The sequence below is a fragment of the Oncorhynchus keta genome, chromosome 11, assembly GCF_023373465.1.
Source record: "Oncorhynchus keta strain PuntledgeMale-10-30-2019 chromosome 11, Oket_V2, whole genome shotgun sequence".
Classification (NCBI taxonomy): Eukaryota; Metazoa; Chordata; class Actinopteri; order Salmoniformes; family Salmonidae; genus Oncorhynchus; species Oncorhynchus keta.
In genome coordinates, this window is record NC_068431.1 from 34,229,606 (window position 1) to 34,256,161 (window position 26,556).

The 26,556-nt window shown below is 45.2% G+C and overlaps 1 protein-coding gene and 1 long non-coding RNA gene across 9 annotated transcripts in view; one reads left to right on the forward strand and one right to left on the reverse strand.

Moving 5' to 3' along the window:
• The first annotated feature begins 6,268 nt into the window (after window positions 1-6,268).
• Window positions 6,269-7,811, forward strand: LOC127906165 (uncharacterized). 8 transcript variants are annotated; one of them, XR_008060497.1, is made up of 5 exons: window positions 6,269-6,407; window positions 6,656-6,922; window positions 6,968-7,074; window positions 7,392-7,445; window positions 7,662-7,811. It is a non-coding gene; the product is annotated as an uncharacterized LOC127906165 (long non-coding RNA). The 8 variants fall into 8 exon arrangements; XR_008060496.1 differs by lacking the exon at window positions 6,968-7,074 and adding an exon at window positions 7,126-7,170; XR_008060498.1 differs by lacking the exon at window positions 6,968-7,074 and having other exon boundaries at window positions 6,656-6,817; window positions 6,872-6,967.
• The window catches only part of LOC118390094 (C2 domain-containing protein 2-like), a 28,928-nt gene continuing 9,917 nt past the window's right edge, over window positions 7,546-26,556 (reverse strand). The window contains exons 9-13 of the mRNA XM_035780315.2: window positions 22,380-22,495; window positions 21,695-21,875; window positions 20,943-21,187; window positions 20,192-20,495; window positions 7,546-8,320 (exon numbers count right to left, since the gene is read on the reverse strand). Of these exons, the coding sequence (XP_035636208.1) occupies window positions 8,070-8,320; window positions 20,192-20,495; window positions 20,943-21,187; window positions 21,695-21,875; window positions 22,380-22,495 (1,097 nt within the window). The 3' untranslated portion in view covers window positions 7,546-8,069. The remainder of the gene's footprint in view (window positions 8,321-20,191; window positions 20,496-20,942; window positions 21,188-21,694; window positions 21,876-22,379; window positions 22,496-26,556) is intronic.

The following is a 26,556-nucleotide window of genomic DNA, read 5'->3' on the forward strand; positions in this document are numbered from 1 at the left end:
ACCTCATATAACTGCTAACATTGATGATCAGACTAACACATGTCCAGTGTGGCCCACCCACCTGTTGGATACTCTGCACAGCAGAGCTGGTCTCATCTCCAACTATGGTGGTGGTGTACTCTACTCTTTTGCCTGTGAAGTCAGCGTACTCGTCAGAATCAGGCAGCTCCGGGTCCTCCAGCTGTTTCTGCGTCTTCCTGGGCAGCCGGGGGGTCTGCTGGGGCCTCTCCCCAGAAAGTGCCTCCTTCTCTAGGCGTCGAGTGGGCTGCAAAGGAGGGTATGAGAACCAACAGTATTGAAGGTTCAATGCAGCCGTTTGTATCGCAATGTCAAATCAATACTGGGTAACAATAAAGTACCTTACTGTGATTGTTTTCAACTAAAAGTGTCAAAGGGAGTAGATCAGCTTTAATAGTGCAGATAGATTGTAGTTTCCATCAATGTAATTGTCTGCATCATTTCCAATCCCCATATATTAAAAAAAAAAAAAAAACAATATCTCTACATATATATATATATATATATATATATATATACACACTGCTCAAAAAAATAAAGGGAACACTAAAATAACACATCCTAGATCTGAATGAATGAAATATTATTTTTAAATACTTTTTTCTTTACATAGTTAAATGTGCTGACAACAAAATCACACAAAAATTATCAATGGAAATCACATGTATCAACCCATGGAGGTTTGGATTTGGAGTCACACTCCAAAAAATAACTAATGGCAGTCAGGCTACCTCTGGCGAGCACATGGAGGGCTGTGCGGCCCCCCAAAGAAATGCCACCCCACACCATGACTGACCCACCGCCAAACCGGTCATGCTGGAGGATGTTGCAGGCAGCAGAACATTCTCCACGGTGTCTCCAGACTGTCACATGTGCAGAACCTGCTTTCATCTGTGAAGAGCACAGTGCGCCAGTGGCGAATTTGCCAATCTTGGTGTTCTCTTTCAAATGAAAAACGTCCTGCACGGTGTTGGGCTGTAAGCACAACCCCCACCTGTGGATGTCGGGCCCTCATACCACCCTCATGGAGTCTGTTTCTGACCGTTTGAGCAGACACATGCACATTTGTGGCCTGCTGGAGGTCATTTTGCAGGGCTCTGGCAGTGCTCCTCCTGCTCCTCCTTGCACAAAGGCGGAGGTATCGGTCCTGCTGCTGGGTTGTTGCCCTCCTACGGCCTCCTCCACGTCTCCTGGTAGCGCCTCCATGCTCTGGACACTCCGCTGACAGACACAGCAAACCTTCTTGCCACAGCTCGCATTGATGTGCCATCCTGGATGAGCTGCACTACCTAGCCACTTGTGTGGGTTGTAGACTCCGTCTCATGCTAAAACTAGAGTGAAACTACCGCCAGCATTCAAAAGTGACCAAAACATCAGCCAGGAAGCATAGGAACTGAGAAGTGGTCTGTGGTCCCCACCTGCAGAACCACTCCTTTATTGGGGGTGTCTTGCTAATTGCCTATAATTTCCACCTGTTGTCTATTCCATTTGCACAATAGCATGTGAAATGTATTGTCAATCAGTGTTGCTTCCTAAGTGGACAGTTTGATTGACTTGGAGTTACATTGTGTTGTTTAAGTGTTCCCTTTATTTTTTTTGAGTAGTATATATATATATATATATATATACATATATATACATATATATATACCCCCACACACACACAGTTAAAGTCATATGTTTACAAAAACTAGTTTTTCAACCACTCCACAAATTTCTTGTTAACAAATTATAGTTTTGGCAAGTCGGTTAAGACATCTACTTTGTGCACAAGACAAGTCATTTTTCCAACAATTGTTTATAGACAGATTATTTCACAATTCCAATGGGTCAGAGGTTTACATACACTAAGTTGACTGTGCCTTTAAACAGCTTGGAAATTCCAGAAAATTATGTCATGGCTTTAGAAGCTTCTGATAGGCTAATTGACATCATTTCAGTGTATTGGAGGTGTACCTGTGGATATATTTCAAGGCCTACCTTCAAACTCAGTGCCTCTTTGCTTGTCATCATGGGAAAGTCAAAAGAAATCAGCCAAGACCTCAGAAAAAAACATTGTAGACCTCCACAAGTCTGGTTCATCCTTGGGAGCAATTTCGAAACACCTGATGGTACCACATTCATCTGTACAAACAATAGTACGCAAGTATAAACACCATGGGACCGCAAGTATAAACACCAGGAGACACGTTGTCTCCTAGAGATGAACGTACTTTGGTGCGAAAAGTGCAATTCAATCCCAGAACAAGAGCAAAGGACCCTGTGAAGATGCTGGAGGAAACAGGTACAAAAGTATCTATATCCACAGTAAAAACGAGTCCCATATCGACATAACCTGAAAGGCCACTCAGCAAGGAAGAAGCCACTGCTCCAAAACCACCATAAAAAAGCCAGACTACGGTTAGCAACTGCACATGGGGACAAAGACGGTACTTTTTGGAGAAATGTCCTCTGGTCTGATGAAACAAAAATAGAACTGTTTGGCCATAATGACCATCGTTATGTTGGCATCATGAGGTAGGATAATTATGTGGATATATTGAAGCAACATCTCAAGACGTCAGTCTTAAAGTTTGGTCGCAAATGGGTCTTCCAAATGGACAATGACCCCAAGCATACTTCCAAAGTTGTGGTAAAATGGCTTAAGGACCACAAAGTCAAGGTATTGGAGTGGCCATCACAAAGCCCTGACCTCAAACCTATTGAACATTTGTGGGCAGACCTGAAAAAGCGTGTGCGAGCAAGGAGGCCTACAAACCTGACTCAGTTACTCCAGGTCTGTCATGAGGAAGGACCAAAATTCACCCAACTTATTGTGGGAAGCTCGTGGAAGGCTACCCGAAACTTTTGACCCAAGTTACACAATTTAAAGGCAATGCTACCAAATACTGATTGAGTGTATGTACACTTCTGACCCACTGGGAATGTGATGAAAGAAATAAAAGTTGAAATAAATAATTCTCTACTATTATCCTGTCATTTCACATTCTTAAAATGAACTGACCTAAGACAGGGAATTGTTACTAGGATTAAATGTCAGGAATTGTGAAAAACTGAGTTTAAATGTAGTTGGCTAAGGTGTATGTAAACTTCGACTTCAACTGTAGATGTGATCTCCATATAAACACTGCATTACATAAGCATTTAATTGCATAAAATAGGTGTGGCCCCAACTTTAATACATAACCTTTTTTTAATAGGGCTAACAAGCATTTTTTCACAGCTTGAAAGAGAACAGCACACTTCGGTGGTTATTCAGACAATATTTATTGCTCAAAATGATAAACCTGATATGTCAATAATTCATTAGTCATAATCCCTGCATGGCATTGACTGACATTCAATATAATCAGTCAACCAGGTTCTGTGCATTTCACAGAGCCAATGCCAATATTAAATGGCAGGAAGCAGTTTGATCAAACACAGGCCCACTGCCGAGTGAAATGCATAATCTTGCACTTGTCAGTAGCCATGTTATAGGCTGAGAAACAAGTTAGCATGGTTAAAACTTCCCACATTCTTTTTACATGGTTTTTAGAGGACTTCGGGCATCAGCAAACGCCTCAATCTGCAAGATCGCTCTAAAAGGGCACTTATTTACTAAAACAGGGAGCAGTCAGGCCATTGGAAACTCTACCAGCAGCCCATGTCAATATTTGACCCACAACTTTTCAAACAGCAAGAGATTGGTACCAGACATCAGCCTAGGCATTTAACACACCTGCCCATTTTGTTCAATGCCCATCCTGGGCAATTTCTTTCCCTCATTAGGGAAAGGCCCTCATTACTAGCTAACTAACAATTTTGCACTACATTTTGACAGGCCCAATTGGCAAAAAAACAGACCAGGCCATCTGGCATTTGCCCAAACTGCCCTATGGTCCACCACTTCAAATATAACCCATACAGTACATACAGGAGATAACTTCATTAATGTGGTTGTTCTAGATCAACATAAATGGCATGCATGTTTTTCCAGGAACCAGATGCCCCAGTGTAATCAGTCAGTCATACATGGATATGATTTTTTATTTTATTTTTAAATCAGGGCTCCTTGATTATTCTGTTTTCATATGGGTTGTTGAGAGGCTGAAATCGAACTGGCCCCTCTCTCATCTCAAAGCCTTTCAAGCCATATAGCAACATTCACAAGTCCTCTGAAAACACCAGCTGATAGGCATAGAAAGCACAGCCAGGGATAGCAAGGCCAGGGTCACACAGGCCCCAGGTCATTCTAAGACTGTTCATACCTGAAAAATGGACCATTTCCAAGAGGTTAACCCTACCACTACAATTTGTCTCTGCTACACTAGTAGAAGAGCTGTTCTCCTGTCTTTTCAAAAGTATTTTAAACAGTAGGGCATCTGACTACTACGTCCATCTTGAGTACTGCCATCATGTCGGTAAGAGTATAGCAGTCCTCTCAGGAGGTTCATTTGCTGAGAAGAAAAACAGTAGTTAACAAAGGGAATTCATCTCGAAGACAACATTCATTTAATTTACCGGTTTAAGAAAAATAACAGTACAATCATTAGCTAAGTAAAAGCCCAAAGCAGTGAAACCATTCAGATTTCCCAAACTTTCCTCATCACCCTTTTCAGTTAAGATAATGTTTAAAGCTCCGATACATGTCATTTTTAAAACAAAAAACAGCAAAAACAAGTAATTCAGTGGAAATGCATGTGTGCATCAACACTGCATTTTAGTGAACACTGCAATAAGTATGCCTTGGGGTAGTATCACTTTCTTTCCCTCGCTCAGCATATGAGATCATTGGGGTTCTAGTTACCACTTCACCAACCCCAGACAGTTGTTGTGTAAAGAGGGCATCTTTAGGTCAGAAGACCACAGGAAACAGCATATCATTTTAAAACACTGCAATAGCTTATAAAAGAAAAGTGATAATACAAAAAATTCAAAAATGTTAATATATAAAAAATAAATTCATCTTCTCCATGATGTCGCTGCACTGTTTTGAAATAGTGTTTATAGTGGACAATACAAAACTCAATGAACTATATATTAAAAATTAATTTTGATCTTCCCAAAATTGTTTCAGTGTCAGATAACGGATGAATGACATTTACCTCTTTCGATGTGTTATTTACAGAACTGTCATAACTGTTATGTCTGAAATATTTAGTCTAGCATATGATTTTCACAGTAGCTCTGAGGTTTGTATGTGAATTTATTTTAGATAAGATGTCTTGTATTACAATGTTAGGCTTTATCATCTCCCACTAGTATCAACCTTACAGTGGAACAGACTGGTTCCCTTGACAACACATCAAACACCTATCTCAATCACATAGGGCCTACAGTACACAAGCTGCTTCTATACACTGACTGAAGAAACAATAGGAATGTGCTCTTTCTATGACAGACTGACCTGGTGAATCAAGTTGAAAGCTATGAACCCTTATTTCTATCACTTGTTCAATCTAATTCAATCAGTTTAGATGAAGAAGCAGAGACCAGTTAAAGAAGGATTTTTAAGCTTTGAGACAATTGAGACATGCATTGTGTATGTGTGCCATTCAGAAGGTGAATGGGCAAGACGAAAAACTTAAGTGCCTTTGAACAGGGTATCGTAGTAGGTGCCATACGCACCGGTTTGTGTCAAGAACTGCAACGCTGCTGGGTGTTTCTTGTTCAAAAGTTTCCTGTGTGTATCAAAAATGCTCAACCACCCAAAGAACATCCAGCCAACTTGACAACTGTGGGAAGCAATGGAGTAAACACGGGCCAGCATCCCTGTGGAACGCTTTCGACACCTTGCAGAGTCCATGTCCCGACGAATTGAGGCTGTTCTGAGTGCAAAAAATATGATATTGGTGGAGTTGTCAACACCATTCTTCACTCCTTTGGTCCACCTTCCATTAGATCCCATCAGGTTGCCCTTACTACCCTCTGATTGGACAAGGGTCCAGGTTGGCCACCAGTAGTTCTTCTCGTGGTTTAGAAGGCCATACATACAGAATGTTTCAATAATGATGTAAACAAACGGTAAACTTAAATCAAACAAAAAAATGATCTCATGAAACGGCATGAAGGTGAAAGTTATTCAAATTAGCATCACCCAAACAGATAAACTTCCTGTCAAATATGTCTGCTTCAAAAAAAGGTGAGGGTGAAGGAAGAGCAGGAGGAAGGGAGATAAAGATAAAGTTTTCCCAACCAGTAGTGTATGATTCACGGATCGGGAAGTGGGATCTCTCAGTCAGTGCAAGGTGGTAGGGGTGGAGGCGGCATGGGGAGCTGGAGGACTAGAGGGGAAGAAGCGAGTGGTAGGGGTGGTGGAGTGGGGGGCTGGAGGACTAGAGGGGAAGAAGCAGGTGTTAAGGGTGTTGGAGTGGGGGGCTGGAGGACTAGATGAGGAGATGAAGCGGGTTGGGGGTGGTAGAGGGGGCTGGAGGAAGAAGCAGGTGGTAAGGGTGGTGGAGTGGGGGGCTGGAGGACTAGAGGAGGGGAAGAAGCTGGTGGTAAGGGTGTTGAGTGGGGGGCTGGAGGACTAGAGGAGGGGAAGAAGCGGGTTGTAGGGGTGGTGGAGTGGGGTGTTGGAGGACTAGAGGAGGGGAAGAAGCAGGTGGTAAGGGTGGTGGAGTGGGGGGCTGGAGGACTAGAGGGGAAGAAGCAGGTGGTAAGGGTGGTGGAGTGGGGGGCTGGAGGACTAGAGGAGGGGAAGAAGCAGGTGGTAAGGGTGGTGGAGTGGGGGGCTGGAGGACTAGAGGAGGGGAAGAGGCAGGTGGTAAGGGTGTTGGAGTGGGGGGCTGGAGGACTAGAGGAGGGGAAGAGGCGGGTTGTAGGGGTGGTGGAGTGGGGTGTTGGAGGACTAGAGGAGGGGAAGAAGCAGGTGGTAAGGGTGGTGGAGTGGGGGGCTGGAGGACTAGAGGGGAAGAAGCGGGTGGTGGAGTAGGGGGCTGGAGACCTAGAGGAGGGGAAGAGGCAGGTGGTAAGGGTGGTGGAGTGGGGGCTGGAGGACTAGATGAGGAGAAGAAGCGGGTTGTAGGGGTGGTGGAGTGGGGTGCTGGAGGACTAGAGGAGGGGAAGAAGCAGGTGGTAAGGGTGGTGGAGTGGGGGCTGGAGGACAAGAGGGGGAAGAAGCAGGTGGTGGAGTGGGGGGCTGGAGACCTAGAGGAGGGGAAGAGGCAGGTGGTAAGGGTGGTGGAGTGGGGGGGGGCTGGAGGTGGTGGAGTGGGGGGCTAGGACTAGAGGAGGGGAAGAGGAGGTGGGTGGGGGCTGGAGGACTAGAGGAGGGGAAGAGGCAGGTGGTAAGGGTGGTGGAGTGGGGGCTGGAGGACTAGAGGAGGGGAAGAGGCAGGTGGTAAGGGTGGTGGGTGGGGGCTGGAGGACTAGAGGAGGGGAAGAGGCAGGTGGTAAGGGTGGTGGAGTGGGGGGCTGGAGGACTAGAGGAGGGGAAGAGGCAGGTGGTAAGGGTGGTGGAGTGGGGGCTGGAGGACTAGAGGAGGGGAAGAGGCAGGTGGTAGGGGTGGTGGAGTGGGGGCTGGAGGACTAGAGGAGGGGAAGAAGCTGGTGGTAAGGGGGTGTTGGAGTGGGGGGCTGGAGGACTAGATGAGGAGAAGAAGCGGGTTGTAGGGGTGGTGGAGTGGGGGGCTGGAGGACTAGAGGAGGGGAAGAAGCAGGTGGTAAGGGTGGTGGAGTGGGGGGCTGGAGGACTAGAGGAGGGGAAGAGGCAGGTGGTAAGGGTGGTGGAGTGGGGGGCTGGAGGACTAGAGGAGGGGAAGAGGCAGGTGGTAAGGGTGGTGGAGTGGGGGGCTGGAGGACTAGAGGAGGGGAAGAGGCAGGTGGTAAGGGTGGTGGAGTGGGGGGCTGGAGGACTAGAGGAGGGGAAGAGGCAGGTGGTAAGGGTGGTGGAGTGGGGTGCTGGAGGACTAGATGAGGGGAAGAAGTGGGTGGTAGGGGTGTTGGAGTGGGGGGCTGGAGGACTAAAGAAGGGATTAGAGGTGGTAGGAGTGGCGGCGTGGGGGGCTGGAGGACTAAAGAAGGGGTTAGAGGTGGCGTGGGGTGCTCCAGAACTATTGGAGGGAGAGTCAGGCTGGGTGTTGTTCCTCCAGGGTGGGAGTGGATGTCTGGGTTGTGGAGCCGTTGGCTTTGCTCTTGCTCTTGGGCAGCAGCTTGCGGTTCAACATCCGGCTGAATGTGGCTGTGCGTTTCTCTCGGTCCACCGTCACAGGTTGCTCCAGGTACACCAAGTCGTTGTGCGACTGGCTCATACCCGGGTCCTTGCACTGGCGGCGCCGGCGGAAGAACAGCTTGGCACTCTTTTGTAGGAAGCCGCCTCCTGGTGGGAGGAAGAGGAGAAAACAAGACGAGGTTGTCGTAAATTAATATAATTCAACAATAACTGAAATTGTGTCATCTACATGGCCGCGGGAAGTAGTTTGGGGATGGGGTTGCTGTGTTTTGGGGGTGGCAAAGTGGGGTGTAGAAATACATCCACCAGTTGAAGCTCATTTACTGTACTTCGCCAAATAACATTTTAGAGTTTTAAAATTGTGTAGAAGAGCAAAAACAAAATGTCTCCCAGACATTACCACCCCAATATGAGCTTTATATTTGGTTTCAAGGTCTGCGGAATAGCCTGTACAACGTACTACTCAAACTCATCATACATGCTGTAGCCTACATTGACTCATTCATCCTACTTGTGGAGCAGTGCATACACTGCAAAATGACAGATGCAAAATACACGCTATCAATGCCCACTAAATACCGACATCAATGTGAAAGTAACCAGAGCATAAAACAGCTGACGCGAATGCAAACTAAGCCAGATAAATCCTATACATGCACTGAAATAAAAGGCACACATAGGAATGACTTAGCCTACAACCGGGAAGGACAAACAGACAAACAAACTCGACCAAGGAATGAAGAAAAATCTACACAGTAAGGACGTGCCTGTGATTCAGCACCGCTGAATGGACAGCGCCTCGGTATAGGTAGGTATAGTGGAGCTCCATGGGGTGTGGCTGAACGGACAGTGTCTCTGTCTAGTACCCAGCTAGAATAAGGCTATTCAGTTTGTGGGCAGTTAGACATTAACTGGGCACAGTCGAGTAGCCTACAATGCTTATATGAAAACCATCAGAGTGACAGGTGGAAATGCATTATACCAGAGGCAGGCAGGCTAAAGGTAGGGATGCAGGCAAAGGATGATGATGTTGGTCTACATCAAGAAGAAAATAAGTTAGCCCAACTAGGTAATCATTAATTATTTACAATTCCTCAATTATCGTTCTGTCACTGCAAGACAATGCAGATTTGTTATAGCCTACAAGTGTTAATGTCTTTGAAGCCAAAAAGACATACAATGCATTCGGAAAGTATTCAGACCGCTGGACTTTTTCCACATTTTGTTATGTTACAACCTTCTTCTAAAATTGATTAAAATGGTTGTTTCCCCCTTCATAAATCTACAAACAATACCCCATAATTACAAAGCAAAAACTGGTTTAAACATTTTTGGAAATGTATTAAGAATAAAAAGGCTTCAAACATTTCAGGCTTCAAACAAAGATATAAAACTGTATTTTTTTGTGAATAATCAACAACAAGTGGGACACAATCATGAAGTGGAACGACATTTATTGGATATTTCTAACTTTTTTAACAAATCAAAAACTGAAAAATTGGGCGTGCAAAATTATTCAGCCCCTTTACTTTCACTTTGCAGCAAACTTTTGCTCTACAGAAGTTCAGTGAGGATCTCTGAATGATCCAATGTTGACCTAAATTACTAATGATGATAAATACAATCCACCTGTGTGTAATCAAGTCTCCCATAAATGCACCTGCACTGTGATAGTCTCAGAGGTCCGTTAAAGGCGATGGAGCATTTGAAGAACAAGAACACACCAGTTCTTTCCGAGATTCTGTTGGATTCAGGTTTGGACTTTGATTTGGATACTAAACCTGGATTTCCCAAGCTTTAAACATCCCAAGGAGCACTTTGCTTTATGATTTTGAAATGGATTGTCTCAGACCACTGCAAAGACAAGACCTGGCCGTCCCTCTCAAACTTTGCAGACTCCATACAAGGAAGACTTCAGAATGGTCCAAGAGGCCCATGATCTTCTGGATGAACTGCAGAGATCTACAGCTGAGGTGGGAGACTCTGTCCATAGGACAACAATCAGTCGTATATTACACAAATCTGGCCTTTATGGAAGAGTGGCAAGAAGAAAGCCATTTCTTAAAGATATCCAAAAAAGTGTTGTTTAAAGTTTGCCACAAGTTCCATTTTGGTTTCACACCAAACATGTGGAAGAAGGTGCTTTGGTCAGATGAAACCAAAATTGAACTTTTTGGCAACAATGCAAAACGTTATTTTGGCGTAAAAGAAATCTCATCACCCTGAACACACTCTCCCCACTGTCAAACATGGTGGTGGCAGCATCATGGTTTGGGACTACTTTTCTTCAGCAGGGACAGGGAAGATGGTTAAAATTGATGGGAAGATGGATGGGCCAAATCAGGACCATTCTGGAAGAAAACCTGATGGAGTCTGAAAAGACCTGAGACTGGGATTTGGAGATTTGTCTTCCACCAAGACAATGATCCAAAACATAAAGCAAAATCTCCAATGGAATGGTTCAAAAATAAACATATCCAGGTGTTAGAATGGCCAAGTCAAAGTCCAGACCGAATCAAATCAGAATCTGTGGAAAGAACTGGTGTGTTCCTTGTTCTTCAAATGCTCTCCATCCAACCTCACTGAGCTCTGAGCTGTTTTGCAGGAGGAATGGGAAAAATTTCAGTCTTTATTTATCATCAAAATTTGGTAGACATATCATTCAGAGACTTCAGCTGTAATCTGGAGCAAAAGTTTGCGCTACAAAGTATTAACTTATGGGGGCTGAATAATTTTGCACGCCCATTTTTTCAGTTTTTGATTTGTTAAAAAAGTTTGAAATATCCAATAAATGTCGTTCCACTTCATGATTGTGTCCCACTTGTTGTTGATTCTTCACAAAAAAATACAGTTTTATATCTTTATGTTTGAAGCCTGAAATGTGGCAAAAGGTCGCAAAGTTCAAGGGGGCCGAATACTTTCGCAAGGCACTGTACATAAGTATTCAGACCCGATTACCGCCTCGATTCTTCTTGGGTTTGACGCTACAAGCTTGGCAAACCTGTATTTGGGGAATTTCTCCCAATCTTCTCAAGCTCTGTCAGGGTGGATGGGGAGCGTTGCTTCACAGCTATTTTCAGGTCTCTCCAGAGATGTTTGATCGGGTTCAAGTCCGGGCTCTGGCTGGGCCACTCATGGACATTCAGAGACTTGTCCTGAATCCACTCCTGCGTGGTCTAGGCTGTATGCTTAGGGTTGTTGTCTTGTTGGAAGGCGAAACTTCGTCTCAGTCTGAGGTCCTGAGCAGGTTTCCAAGGATTTCTTTGTACTTTGCTCTGTTCATCTTTCGCTCGATCCTGACTCGTCTCCCAGTCCTTGAAAAACATCCCCACAGCAAGTTGCTGCCACCATCATGCTTCACCGTAGGGATGGTGCCACATTTCCTCCAGACGTGCCGCTTAGCATTCAGGACAAAAAGTTCAATCTTGGTTTCATCAGACCAGAGAATCTTGTTTTCATGGTCTGAGAGTCTGAAGGTGACTTTTGGCAAACTCCAAGCAGGCTGTCACGGGCCTTTTCCTGAGGAGTGGCTTCCGTCTGGCCATTCTATCATAAAGGCCTGATTGGTGGAGTGCTGCAGAGATGGGAGAACCTTCCAGAAGGACAACCATCTCCACATAGGAACTCTGGAGCTCTGTCAGAGGGACCATCTGATTCTTGGCCACCTCCCTGACCAAGGACCTTATCCCTCGATTGCTAAGTTAAGCCGGGTGGCCAGCTCTAGGAAGAGTCTCATCGTCACTCAATGCCCAAGTTAACCTCCACTGTACTCACATCCTACCATACCCTTGTCTGTATATTAGGACTTGAATCTATTCTTCCACGCCCAGAAACCTGCTCCTTTTACTCTCTGTTCCGAACATACTAGACGACCAGTTCTTATAGTCTTTAGCCGTACCCTTATCCTACTTCTCCTCTGTTCCTCTGGTTATGTAGAGGTTAACCCAGGCCCTGCAGCACCTAGCTCCACTCCCATTCCCCAGGTGATCTAATTTGTTGACTTCTGTAACTGTAAAAGCCTTGGTATCATGCATGTTAACACTAAGCCTCCTCCCCAAGTTTGTTTTATTCACTGCTTTAGCACTCTCTGCCAACCCAGATGTCCTAGCCATGCTTGAATCCTGGCTTAGGAAGGCCATGAAAAATCCTGAAATTTCCATCCCTAACAATAACATTTTCCAACAAGATAGAACTGCCAAATGGGGCGGAGTTGCAATCTACTGCAGAGATAGCTTGCAGAGTCCTGTCATACTATCCAGGTCTATGCCCAAACAATTCGAGCTTCTACTTTTAAAAAATTCACCTTTCCAGAAACAAGTCTCTCACCGTTGCCGCTTGTTAAAGACCACCTTCAGCCCTCAGCTTTGCCCTGGACACCATATGTGAATTGACTGCCCCCCATCCATCTTCAGAGTTCGTACTGTGATGAGACAAACTGGGACATGCTTAACACCCCGGCCGACCTACAATCTAAGCTAGATGCCCTCAATCTCACACAAATCATCAAGGAACCTATCAGGTACAACCCTAAATCCGTAACCATGAGCACCCTTGTTAGATATCATCCTGACCAACTTGCCTTCTAAATACACCTCTGCTGTCTTCAACCAGGATCTTTGTGATCCTTGCCTGTGTGTGTAATGGGTCCGCGGTCAAACAACCACCCCTCATCACTGTCAAACACTCCCTAAAATATTTCAGCAAACAGGCCTTTCTAATCGACCTGGCCCAGGTATCCTGGAAGGATACTGACCTCATCCTGTCAGTAGAGGATGCCTGGTTGCTTTTTAAAAGTGATTTCCTCTCCATCTTAAATAAGCATGCCCCATTCAAAAAAATGTAGAACTAAGAACAGATATAGCCTTTCGTTCACCCCAGACTTGACAGCCCTTGACCAGCACAATATCATCCTGTGGTGTTCTGCATTAGCATCGAATAGCACACGCAATATGCAACTTTTCAGGGAAGTCAGGAACCAATATACTCAGTCAGTTAGGAAAGCTAAGGCTAGCTTTTCAAACAGAAATTTTCAACCTGTAGCACAAATTTCAAAAGGATTTGGGACACTGTAAAGTCCATGGAGAATAAGAGCACCTCCTCCCAGCTGCCCACTGCACTGAGGATAGGAAACATTGTCACCACCGATAAATCTACAATAATTGATCATTTCATTAAGCGTTTTTCTATGGCTGGCCATGGCTACCCATACCCCGGCCAACATCTCAGCACCCCCCTGTAGCAACTTGCACAACCCAGCACCACCGCTTCTCCTTCATCCAAATCCTGACAGCTGATGTTCTGAAAAAGCTATAACACCTGGATCCCTACCAAATCAGCTGGGCTAGACAATCTGGACCCTCTCTTTCAAAAATTATCCGCTAAAATTGTTGCAACCCTTATTACTAGCCTGTTCAACCTCTCATATCGTCTGAGATCCCCAAAGATTGGAAAACTGGGAGAGACACTCTTGACCTAAACTGTTATAGACCTATATCCATCCTGCCCTGCCAGTCAAGTTAACAAACAGATCACCTACTATTTCGAATCCCACCGCAACTTCTCCACTATGCAATCTGGTTTCCGAGCTGGTCATGGGTGCACCTTGAAAATAAAAGAGTCGCACACTCTTGGAGCTCAGATGCAAAAAATGTAATACCAACGTTTCGACAGCCAAGCTGTCTTCATCAGGGTATAATCACAAACACTGCGGGATGACTCGTTTATATAGTGTCAAAAGACACAGGTGTCTGTAATCATGGCCAGGAGTGGGCTAATATCATTGGTTAATAATCAAATATTAAAATGTCATTCAAAGAACAGCATACAAACAAATGGATAGCATACGATCATAGATTAATTTGACTATACAAGTTTACACACAAAATTACAATGGCAAAGTCACAATAATCACAAGAATGGCTTCAGATCAAAGTCTACGTTGAGACCGAAGAGCGCAAAGGTCTTTAAATTAAAGATCCAGGCAGCCTCTCGTTTTAACAATAAATTATCAAGGTCACCCCCTCTCCCAGGGAGGGTGACATGTTCGATGCCAATATAACGCAGAGACGAAATCGAGTGGCCTGCCTCCAAGAATGGGTGCACCTCAGCCACGCTCAAGGTCCTAAACGATGTCATAACCACCATCGATAAAAGACAGTACTGTGCAGCCGTCTTCATCGACCTGGCCAAGGCTTTCGAATCTGTCAATCATCACATTCTTATTGGCAGAATCAATAGCATTGGCTCTCAAATGACTGCCTCGCCTGGTTCAACAACTACGTCTCAGAGTTCAGTGTGTCAAATCGGAGGGCCTGTTGTCCGGACCTCTGGCAGTCTATGGGGGTGCCACAGGGTTCAATTCTCTGGCCGACTCTTTTCTCTGTATATATCAATGATGTCGCTCTTGCTGCTGGTGATTAGCTGAGCCACCTCTACGCAGACGACACCATTCTGTATACATCTGGACCTTCTTTGGACACTATGCTAACAAACCTCCAAACGAGCTTCAATGCCATACAACACTCCTTTCGAGGCCTCCGACTGCTTTAAAAATGCAAGTAAAACTAAGTGCAAGCTCTTCAACCGATTGCTGCCCGCACTCTCCCGCCCGACTAGCATCACTACTCTGGACGGTTCTGAATATGTGGACAGCTACAAATACCTAGGTGTCTGGTTACACTGTAAACTCTCCTTCCAGACTGATATCAAGCATCTCAAATCCAAAATTAAATCTAGAATTGTCTTATTTCGCAAACAAAGTCTCCTTCACTCATGCTGCCAAACATTCCCTCGTAAAACTGACTATCCTACCCATCCTTGACTTCGGTGATGTCATTTACAAAATAGCCTACAACACTACTCAGTAAATTGGATGCAGTCTATCACAGTGCCACCCATTTTGTTACTAAAGCCCCATATACTACCCACCACTGCGACCTGTACGCTCTCGTTGGCTGGCCCTCAATACATATTCATCGCAAAACCCACTGGCTCCAGGACATCTATAGGTCTATGCTAGGTAATGCCCCGCCTTATCTCAGCTCACTGGTCACCATAGCAACACCCACCCATAGTACGAGCTCCAGCAGGTATATTTCACTGGTCATCCCCAAAGCCAACACTTCCTTTGGCCGCCTTTCCTTCCACTTCTCTGCTGCCAATGACTGGAACAGATTGCAAAAATCACTGAAGCTGGAGTCTTATATCTCCCTTTCTAACTTTAAGCATCAGCTGTCAGAGCAGCTTACTGATCACTGTACCTGTACACAGCCAATCTGTAATTAGCACACCCAACTACCTCATCCCCATATTATTACTCACACTCTTGTGGGGGAGGAGCTGTAAGTTACTGTGAGCGAGTTGTGACGGCCCTGAATTTTTCTGAACCGTCTCAGTGCAGCTCCTTCCAATAGGGCGCTTTCCCTTTAATTCCCAATTAAATAGCCAGCATCAGCTGCGCAAAAGTGGGGTTGTGATGGAGACGTGAATGCGGATGTGTTCAACCCTCAGTTCCGAAGCTTCTCTATTCCGTTGTTTTGTTGCCGTTTAAACGTGTGTTTAGAGTTTACCAGGATCGGATCCACTCTTTGCGTCCCTGGACTACACCTCTCTGTTCTTCGTGGCCTTTTCCGCTGGAGATTTATTGGCGGATTGGATTGTCTGACTGACCGACTGACTAAAACCTTTTTGTATACGGTATTTCATTTGTTTTGATGTCATGTATAAGGTGATGATTTATGTAGTTAGTTGTAGTTGAGGACTTAGAGTTGATATGCGTTAAAAGTTCTGTGGTAAAATAATTGTTATATTGATTGTATGATTAATACTGGGTTTACGCTACACTTGAATGAACGGACAAACATTGCGTGACAAAAGTCACTTGAGTTCACTGAACTCCTTTACCGGGCTGGACTCTTTTTAGGCCCGAGGTACAGGACATTTCTGGAGGAACCAGAACTCATTGTGATATTATTATATGTGTGTGTGTAATCATTGGTGTTGCTAATACAACCCACGCAAAAGAATATAGTTGTTTTTGAAGTTCTTTCCAATGTTTTAAAGGTTTATGAAAAGTTTATTTCCATCCTGACTTTTACAAGTCCTTTGTATTGGTGTAGACTTGACGGACCAGATGGGACTCATTCCACCCAAACTAAAAGGAGAAACCAATGTTTTCTCTGGTAGGCACAACCTACCTGGCACCCCTATAAATAATAACCTCAAGTCAAAACCGTTACAGAGTGAAACGGGAAGAAGTGAGGAGGGAGAGGAACCAACCAAGCAAGCCAACTTGTGTTAAAGTAGACTAATAGCTGCCATAGCGAGGTTATTTATCATCAAATATGATTACATAGCACCCGTCTTGACTGCATCATACCGGGAGACGCTAATTAAGCTCCCTCTCTCTCCTTTTTCAACATTTTGTTACGATACAGACTTATTCTAAAATGGATTGTTTTTTAAATGGTCATCAATCTACACACAATACCCCATAATGACAAAGTGAAAAAAGGTTTAGAAATGTTGCTAATTGATAAAAAAATAAAAATACCTTGTGAAAATAAGTACGGTATTTAGACCCTTTGCTATGAGAGTCTAAATTGAGCTCAGGTGCATCCTATTTCCATTAATCATCCTTGAGATGTTTCTACAACTTGGAGTCCACCTGTGGTACAATCAATTGATTGGACATGATATGGAAAGGCACACACCTGTCTATATAAGTCCCACATGCATGTCAGAGCAAAAACCAAGCAATGAGGCCGAAGGAATTGTCTGTTGAGCTCCGAGACAGGATTGTGTCAAGGCACAGATCTGGACAAGGGTATCCAAAATGTCTGCAGCATTGAAGGTCCCCAAGAATACAGTGGCCTCCATCATTCTTAAATTGAAGTTTGGAACCACCAAGACTCTGCTGGCCACCCAGCAAAACTGAGCAATCAGGGAAGAAGGGCCTTGGTCAGGGAGGTGACCAAGAACCTGATGGTCACTGACAGAGCGCCAGAGTTCCTCGGTAGATATGGGAGAACCTTCCAGAAGGACAACCATCTCTGCATCACTCCACCAAACAGACAGAAGCCACTCCTCGGGAAAAGGCACATGACAGCCCACATGGAGTTTGCCAAAAGGCACCTAAAGGACTCTCAGACCATGAGAAATAAGAATCTCTGGTCTGATGAAACCAAGGTTGACCTCTTTGGCCTGAATGCCAAGTGTCACATCTGGAGGAAACCTGGCACCATCCCTACAGTAAAGCATGGTGGTGGCAGCATCAAACTGTGGAGATCTTTTTCCGTGGCATGAACTGGAAGACTAGTCAGGCTCGAGATAAAGATGAACAGAGCAAAGTACAGAGAGATCCTTGATGACTGGGGCGAAGTTTCACCTTCCAACAGGACAACGATCCTAAACACATAGCCAAGACAGCGCAGGAGTGGCTTCGGGACAAGTCTCTGAATGTCCATGAGTGGCCCAGTCAGAGCCCGGACTTGAACCTGATCTAATATCTCTGGAGTGACCTGAAAATAGTTGTACAGCGATGCTCCCCATCAAACCTGACAGAGTTTGAGAGGATCTGCAGAGAATGGGAGTAACTTCCCAAATACAGGTTTGCCAAGCTTGTAGTGTCATACCCAAAAAGAATTGAGGCTGTATTGCTACCAAAGGTCTGAATACTTACACAAATGTGCTATTTTATTTATTTACTTTTTATGCGAAAAAAATAAAAAGCTGTGTTTGCTTTGTCATTGTGTGTAGATTTATGAAAGAAAAAAAGATTTAACTTTTTATGGCTGCAGGGGCAGTATTGAGTAGCTTGGATGAAAAGGTGCCCATTGTAAACGGCCAGCTCCTCAGTCTCAGTTGCTAATATATGCATATTATTATTAGTATTGGATAGAAAACACTTAAGTTTCTAAAACTGTTTGAATTATGTCTGTGAGTATAACAGAACTCATATTGCAGGCAAAAACCTGAGAAATTCCACTTCCTGTTTGTATTTTTTCTGGGGGTGGCAGATTTTCAACCAAGCTCTCATTTAAATTACAGCGAGATATGGATGAGTTTTCACTTCCTACGCCTTCCACTAGATGTCAACAGTCAATAGAACGTTGTCTGATGACTAATGTGAAGGGGGGTCGAATGAGACAGGAAATAGTCACCACTGCCACGATTTGACCATGCTTTCACCATGCGCGTTCACAGAGGAAGGACCTGCATTCCACCGGTCATCTGAAGTCATTCTAATTCTCCTGTTGGAATGTTATTCAAGATATATGTAAACAACATTCTAAAGATTGATTGAGTACACCGTTTTACATGTTTCTACTGACTGTTACGGAACTTTTGGACATTTCGTCACATTATAGTGGACGCGCTTTCTGACTTTGGAATTGTTTACCAAACGCGCTAACCAAAGTAGCTAATTGGACATAAATAACAGACATTTTTGAACAAATCAAGCATTTATTGTGGACCTGGGATTCCTAGGACTGCATTCTGATGAAGTTCATCAAAGGTAAGGAAACATTTATCATGTATTTTACTCCAACATGGCGGCTAATTTGGCTACTGTTCTGAGCTCCGTCTCAGATTATTGCATGGGTTGCTTTTTCCGTAAACTTTTTTTTAAATCTGACACAGCGGTTGCATTAAGGAGAGGTATATCTATAATTCCATGTGTATAACTTGTATTATCATCTACATTTATGATGAGTATTTCTGTTGAAACGATGTGGCTATGCAAAATCACTTGATGTTTTTGGAACTAGTGAATCTAATACACCAATGTAAACTGATTTTTGATATAAATATGAACTTTATCAAACAAAACATGCATGTATTGTGTAACATGAAGTCCCATGAGTGTCATCTGATGAAGATAATTCAAGGTTAGTGATTCATTTTCTCTCTATTTCTGCTTTTTGTGAATGCTATATTTCGCTGGAAAATGGCTGTGCTTGTGGTTTGGTGGAGACCTAACATAATCGTTTGTGGTGCTTTTGCTGAAAAGCATATTTGAAATCGGACACTTTGGTGGGATTAACAACAAGATTAACTTTAAAATGATATAAGACATGTATGTTTTAGGAATTGTAATTATGAGATTTCTGTGGTTTGAATTTGGCGCCCTCTATTTTCACTGGTAGTTGTCATATCGATCCCGTTAGCGGGATTGCAGCCATAACAAGTTAATACATTTTTAAATAAGGCTGTAACGTAACAAAATGTGGAACAGGTCAAGGGGTCTGAATACTTTCTGAATGCACTGTAGTTCCAAGTTGGCTAGACTTGAAATATAAATATTAGCGTGAATGTGCATTATGCACGGTTCTGGTTAAATTTGTAACAAAAAAACACATTTTAATAGACAGACTTGAAAGCCAAATCAGTGATTATTGCAAAAAAAGGATATAATTTCACAAACCGGAAATTCTTTAGATCATTGAAAATGCAGTGTATTTGACCTTTAATTGTACAACAAAGCTTATTTAGAGAAAACATTATTTTTTTAAGTGATATATTGTGAATCGTTAAGATATGTATTTTAGGCCATATTGCCTAGCCCCAACTCTGGTCTTGAAAAATAGCACCGACCTTGATCGAAGTGCACCTAAAACTGCTCCTACAATGCAGCTTGGAGCTGTTGCAGCCTAAAAGATGTTATACCATCTGAAAGAAAATGTGAATGTCACATTTCATAGATGGATAGCATGCTAGTCTAGTCACTACTGTACCAAGCTACTAACAGCTGCTTGTGAGGTAACTTACTCTTCAGGAAAACATTTCTGGTTAGCAATGGTATCCTCTTTAAGATGGCAAAGAATAAAGAGACAAGGGAAGGGTGGAGATAGGAGGAAGGAAAAATGAGAAGACTGGAGTGGTGACCAGGATCATAAGGACTTGAGTGATATGCCCGGTACAATATTTTAGGAGAGAATAAGGCTAAAAATAGACAACAATAAGATCTTAAAGATTTGCCACAGTGCCGGCATAGGGCACCATCCCATAAACTCTCACCTCTGCTCTTTTTGGAGCCTGACTCTGAGATGCAGATGGACATGGAGGTTTTATCTGCATCTCTGTCTGTGTCCTCTTCTGCTTGGCTCTCCCAGTCCTCCGGGGCCTGCTGGGCTTGAGCCTGGACAACTCCACTGGGGCCCTCCTGGGGTTCTGACCACGCCTCCGGGAGGTTGCTACTGGCTCCTACTACTGAAGCAGTCGCCACAGAAATCTCCTGAGAACCCTGCTCCGACATGGAGGCATCCATCGCAGCAGCGTAGCCCACCATCAATGCCATCTCATCATCCTGAGAAAGAGGGGTCTAGGAAATGGAGTACAGAATAGAAAACCCACTCTTAACATTTCAAAAAGAAGAGCTGAAGAGCCTCTAAGAGGTAGAGAGTAGCCTAGCGGTTAGAGCTTTGGGCCAGTAACCAAAAGGTTGCTAGTCTGAAACCCCGAACCAACGTGAAAAAAAAATGTTGCTCTGCCCTTGAGCAAGGCACTTAACTAATTGCTCCAGGGTCACCATCAATAATGGCTGATCCCTGATTGTGACCACAATCTTTGTGGATATGCAAAAAACATTTGCATTCCACACTTGTGCAGGTTACCCACTTGCTAATGCAGTGAAAATGGGCAAATATAAGCATCCCCTATTTGACCTTTGGAGTGTACTGCCGAGCTGCTCCGTATGGTATGCCTTTGAGTTCAAATGTCTTTGGGTTTCAGAAAATCCCGAACCAAATCTTACGTATTATTATGGTACCTTGGCCACTCCTGAGATGATGATGGTGCTCTTCTTGACCGGGGACTTGAGCTTCTGCTTGGCTGACTCGTGGAGCTGGCGGATGGCGGCCTCTGCCACGGGATCGGACCCATTGAGCATAAGCAGCTCTGTGTCGGAGGAGGACAGGGCCTTACTCCCCATCGTCCCCAGCATGGATGGCTGCTCTGACACCCTCCGAGACGACAGCTTGGACTTGGTGCCGCTGGGAGGCTTCAAGGGGGTCTCTGAAAACATACAAGATCACTTGGATAAGATCCTTATCATTTTATTGACATTAATACCGGTAATTGCATTCTATACATTTTATTTAAAATAAGCTGAGTCAAAATAAGCTGAGCCCATCTCCTGTAAGCAACATCTCATAGTAATGCCTAGACAAGAGGCAGTCATGTGTTGAAAAAAAAGTCCAAAAGCCTCAACATCAAAGCCCCAGAGAATAGTTGTCGATAGTATGTGGACAAGGAGGACTATATTACCTCCAAATTATTGCCATACATTTACATTTTAGTCATTTAGCAGACCCTCTTAGACAGAGCGACTTACAGGAGCAATTCAGGTTAAGTGCCTTGCTCAAGGGCACATGAACAGATTTTCCATCTAGTTGGCCCAGGATTCGAACCAGCGACCTTTCAGTAATTGGCCCAAAGCTCTTAACCTCTAGGCTACCTGCTGTCATACTTTTGGGGTTCCATCTTAAACGTTAATTGTATTGTTAAAGACTCAATACGTACGCTGGGTGGGATTTTTGCTCAGTCCAGGCAGTAGTGGTCGAGCTGGTTTACTCTTTACTGCAGTGATTGTGGTGACCACAGTACCGCAGGGCATGACCGTGCGGTCCATTTCCACTCTCTTAGTGAGGGCTGGAGTAGGGGGCTGCCACGACCGCACCTCGCTAGGTTCCAAGTAGGTAAACTTGGGGACGAGAGAAAGGATGGAATGACATGATTCATTGTGTAAAACGGTAAGGTATTGGATATGAATTAAGAAGTTAAAATGTCCAAAGCAGATATTGATATTTCTATATCAAATCATTTCTGGGTAACAATTAAGTAACTTACTATGAATCTTTTCAATAAAATGGCCAAACACAAACAAAAATAGCTTTTTAGCTAAGAACAATTTGACTAGCAAGAATTTTGCTAAAACGGTCTGGGAGTGAGGAGCGGAAAACTAGCTGTTACTGGCAGAGAGGTTTGGAACGCTTTCTTATTGGTCTGTTAACCAACTTACCACCTGGTGATGTCACCAGGCAGGTCAAAACTCCATCCTACCAAAACAGGCTGACATTTCAGGTGGTCTTTTTCACAGCTCTTACAGTAAAAGGGCATTATCATAATTGTCACAATATTATTCCTACCGCAGTGTGAATATATATATAAAAAACACACTAGGCCTTAAAAAAGGTAGTTATCTTGCCTCAGCAGTAAGTGACCCAGTCACTTGGTCTTTGGATATGAGGGGAAATGTTTGCTGTCCTTTGGGTTGCTTCTTCACCAGATGAAAAGGCACAGACACTTGACCCATTAAGGAGTCTGTCAGGAAGACAACACATCCCAATCAGTTTGCTATAACAAGACTTCATACACACAGTTGAAGTCGGAAGTTTACATACACTTAGGTTGGAGTCATTAAAACTTGTTTTTCAACCACTCCAAATTTCTTGTTAACAAACTAATGTTTTGTCAAGTCGTTTAGGACATCTACTTTGTGCACAAGACACAAGTAATGTTTCCAACAATTGTTTACAGACATTTCACTTACAATTCACTGTATCACAATTCCAGTGGGTCAGAAGTTTACATACACTAAGTTGACTGTGCCTTTAAACAGCTTGGAAAATTCCAGAAAATTATGTCATGGCTTTAGAAGCTTCTGATTGACATCATTTGAGTCAATTGGAGGTGTACCTGTGGATGTATTTCAAGGTCTACCTTCAAACTCAGTGCCTCTTTGCTTGACATCATAGGAAAATCAAAAGAAATCAGCCAAGACCTCAGAAAATTGCTAGCCAGCTAGCCCCCGAATAGCAGCACTGTAGAAACTATTACACTCAACGGAACGACTTGATTAGTGTAGTGTCAACAACGCAGCCACTGCCAGCTAGTCTACAAAGTCAACAACGCAGCCACTGCCAGCTAGCCTACTTCAGCAGTACTGTATCATTTTAATCATTTTAGTCAATAAGATTCTTGCTACGTAAGCTTAACTTTCTGAACATTCGAGACGTGTAGTCCACTTGTCATTCCAATCTCCTTGCATTAGCGTAGCCTCTTCTGTAGCCTGTCAACTATGTGTCTGTCTATCCCTGTTCTCTCCTCTCTGCACAGACCATACAAACGCTCCACACCGCGTGGCCGCGGCCACCTAATCTGGTGGTCCCAGCGCGCACGACCCACGTGGAGTTCCAGGTCTCCGGTAGCCTCTGGAACTGCCGATCTGCGGCCAACAAGGCAGAGTTCATCTCAGCCTATGCCTCCCTCCAGTCCCTCGACTTCTTGGCACTGACGGAAACATGGATCACCACAGATAACACTGCTACTCCTACTGCTCTCTCTTCGTCCGCCCACGTGTTCTCGCACACCCCGAGAGCTTCTGGTCAGCAGGGTGGTGGCACCGGGATCCTCATCTCTCCCAAGTGGTCATTCTCTCTTTCTCCCTTACCCATCTGTCTATCGCCTCCTTTGAATTCCATGCTGTCAGTTACCAGCCCTTTCAAGCTTAACATCCTTATCATTTATCGCCCTCCAGGTCCCCTCGGAGAGTTCATCAATGAGCTTGATGCCTTGATAAGCTCCTTTCCTGAGGACGGCTCACCTCTCACAGTTCTGGGCGACTTTAACCTCCCCACGTCTACCTTTGACTCATTCCTCTCTGCCTCCTTCTTTCCACTCCTCTCCTCTTTTGACCTCACCCTCTCACCTTCCCCCTACTCACAAGGCAGGCAATACGCTCGACCTCATCTTTACTAGATGCTGTTCTTCCACTAACCTCATTGCAACTCCCCTCCAAGTCTCCGACCACTACCTTGTATCCTTTTCCCTCTCGCTCTCATCCAACACTTCCCACACTGCCCCTACTCGGATGGTATCGCGCCGTCCCAACCTTCGCTCTCTCTCCCCCGCTACCCTCTCCTCTTCCATCCTATCATCTCTTCCCTCTGCTCAAACCTTCTCCAACCTATCTCCTGATTCTGCCTCCTCAACCCTCCTCTCCTCCCTTTCTGCATCCTTTGACTCTCTATGTCCCCTATCCTCCAGGCCGGCTCGGTCCTCCCCTCCCGCTCCGTGGCTCGACGACTCATTGCGAGCTCACAGAACAGGGCTCCGGGCAGCCGAGCGGAAATGGAGGAAAACTCGCCTCCCTGCGGACCTGGCATCCTTTCGCTCCCTCCTCTCTACATTTTCCTCCTCTGTCTCTGCTGATAAAGCCACTTTCTACCACTCTAAATTCCAAGCATCTGCCTCTAACCCTAGGAAGCTCTTTGCCACCTTCTCCTCCCTCCTGAATCCTCCCCCCCCCTCCCTCTCTGCAGATGACTTACATTTACATTTAAGTCATTTAGCAGACGCTCTTATCCAGAGCGACTTACAAATTGGTGCATTCACCTTATGATATCCAGTGGAACAGCCACTTTACAATAGTGCATCTAAATATTTTAGGGGGGTGAGAAGGATTACTTATCCTATCCTAGGTATTCCTTAAAGAGGTGGGGTTTCAGGTGTCTCCGGAAGGTGGTGATTGACTACTCTGTCCTGGCGTCGTGAGGGAGTTTGTTCCACCATTGGGGGGCCAGAGCAGCGAACAGTTTTGACTGGGCTGAGCGGGAACTGTACTTCCTCAGTGGTAGGGAGGCGAGCAGGCCAGAGGTGGATGAACGCAGTGCCCTTGTTTGGGTGTAGGGCCTGATCAGAGCCTGGAGGTACTGAGGTGCCGTTCCCCTCACAGCTCCGTAGGCAAGCACTTCGTCAACCATTTTGAAAAGAAGGTCGACGACATCCGATCCTCGTTTGCTAAGTCAAACGACACCGCTGGTTCTGCTCACACTGCCCTACCCTATGCTCTGACCTCTTTCTCCCCTCTCTCTCCAGATGAAATCTCGCGTCTTGTGACGGCCGGCCGCCCAACAACCTGCCCGCTTGACCCTATCCCCTCCTCTCTTCTCCAGACCATTTCCGGAGACCTTCTCCCTTACCTCACCTCGCTCATCAACTCATCCCTGACTGCTGGCTACGTCCCTTCCGTCTTCAAGAGAGCGAGAGTTGCACCCCTTCTGAAAAAACCTACACTCGTTCCCTCCGATGTCAACAACTACAGACCAGTATCCCTTCTTTCTTTTCTCTCCAAAACTCTTGAACGTGCCGTCCTTGGCCAGCTCTCCCGCTACCTCTCTCAGAATGACCTTCTTGATCCAAATCAGTCAGGTTTCAAGACTAGTCATTCAACTGAGACTGCTCTTTTCTGTATCACGGAGGCGCTCCGCACTGCTAAAGCTAACTCTCTCTCCTCTGCTCTCATCCTTCTAGACCTATCGGCTGCCTTCGATACTGTGAACCATCAGATCCTCCTCTCCACCCTCTCCGAGTTGGGCATCTCCGGCGCGGCCCACGCTTGGATTGCGTCCTACCTGACAGGTCGCTCCTACCAGGTGGCGTGGCGAGAATCTGTCTCCTCACCACGCGCTCTCACCACTGGTGTCCCCCAGGGCTCTGTTCTAGGCCCTCTCCTATTCTCGCTATACACCAAGTCACTTGGCTCTGTCATAACCTCACATGGCCTCTCCTATCATTGCTATGCAGACGACACACAATTAATCTTCTCCTTTCCCCCTTCTGATGACCAGGTGGCGAATCGCATCTCTGCATGTCTGGCAGACATATCAGTGTGGATGACGGATCACCACCTCAAGCTGAACCTCGGCAAGACGGAGCTGCTCTTCCTCCCGGGGAAGGACTGCCCATTCCATGATCTCGCCATCACGGTTGACAACTCCATTGTGTCCTCCTCCCAGAGCGCTAAGAACCTTGGCGTGATCCTGGACAACACCCTGTCGTTCTCAACTAACATCAAGGCGGTGGCCCGTTCCTGTAGGTTCATGCTCTACAACATCCGCAGAGTACGACCCTGCCTCACACAGGAAGCGGCGCAGGTCCTAATCCAGGCACTTGTCATCTCCCGTCTGGATTACTGCAACTCGCTGTTGGCTGGGCTCCCTGCCTGTGCCATTAAACCCCTACAACTCATCCAGAACGCCGCAGCCCGTCTGGTGTTCAACCTTCCCAAGTTCTCTCACGTCACCCCGCTCCTCCGCTCTCTCCACTGGCTTCCAGTTGAAGCTCGCATCCGCTACAAGACCATGGTGCTTGCCTACGGAGCTGTGAGGGGAACGGCACCTCAGTACCTCCAGGCTCTGATCAGGCCCTACACCCAAACAAGGGCACTGCGTTCATCCACCTCTGGCCTGCTCGCCTCCCTACCACTGAGGACACCATCCCAATCGTGAAGCATGGGGGTGGCAGCATCATGTTGTGGGGGTGCTTTGCTGCAGGAGGGACTTGTGCACTTCACAAAATAGATAGCATACTTCCAAAGTTGT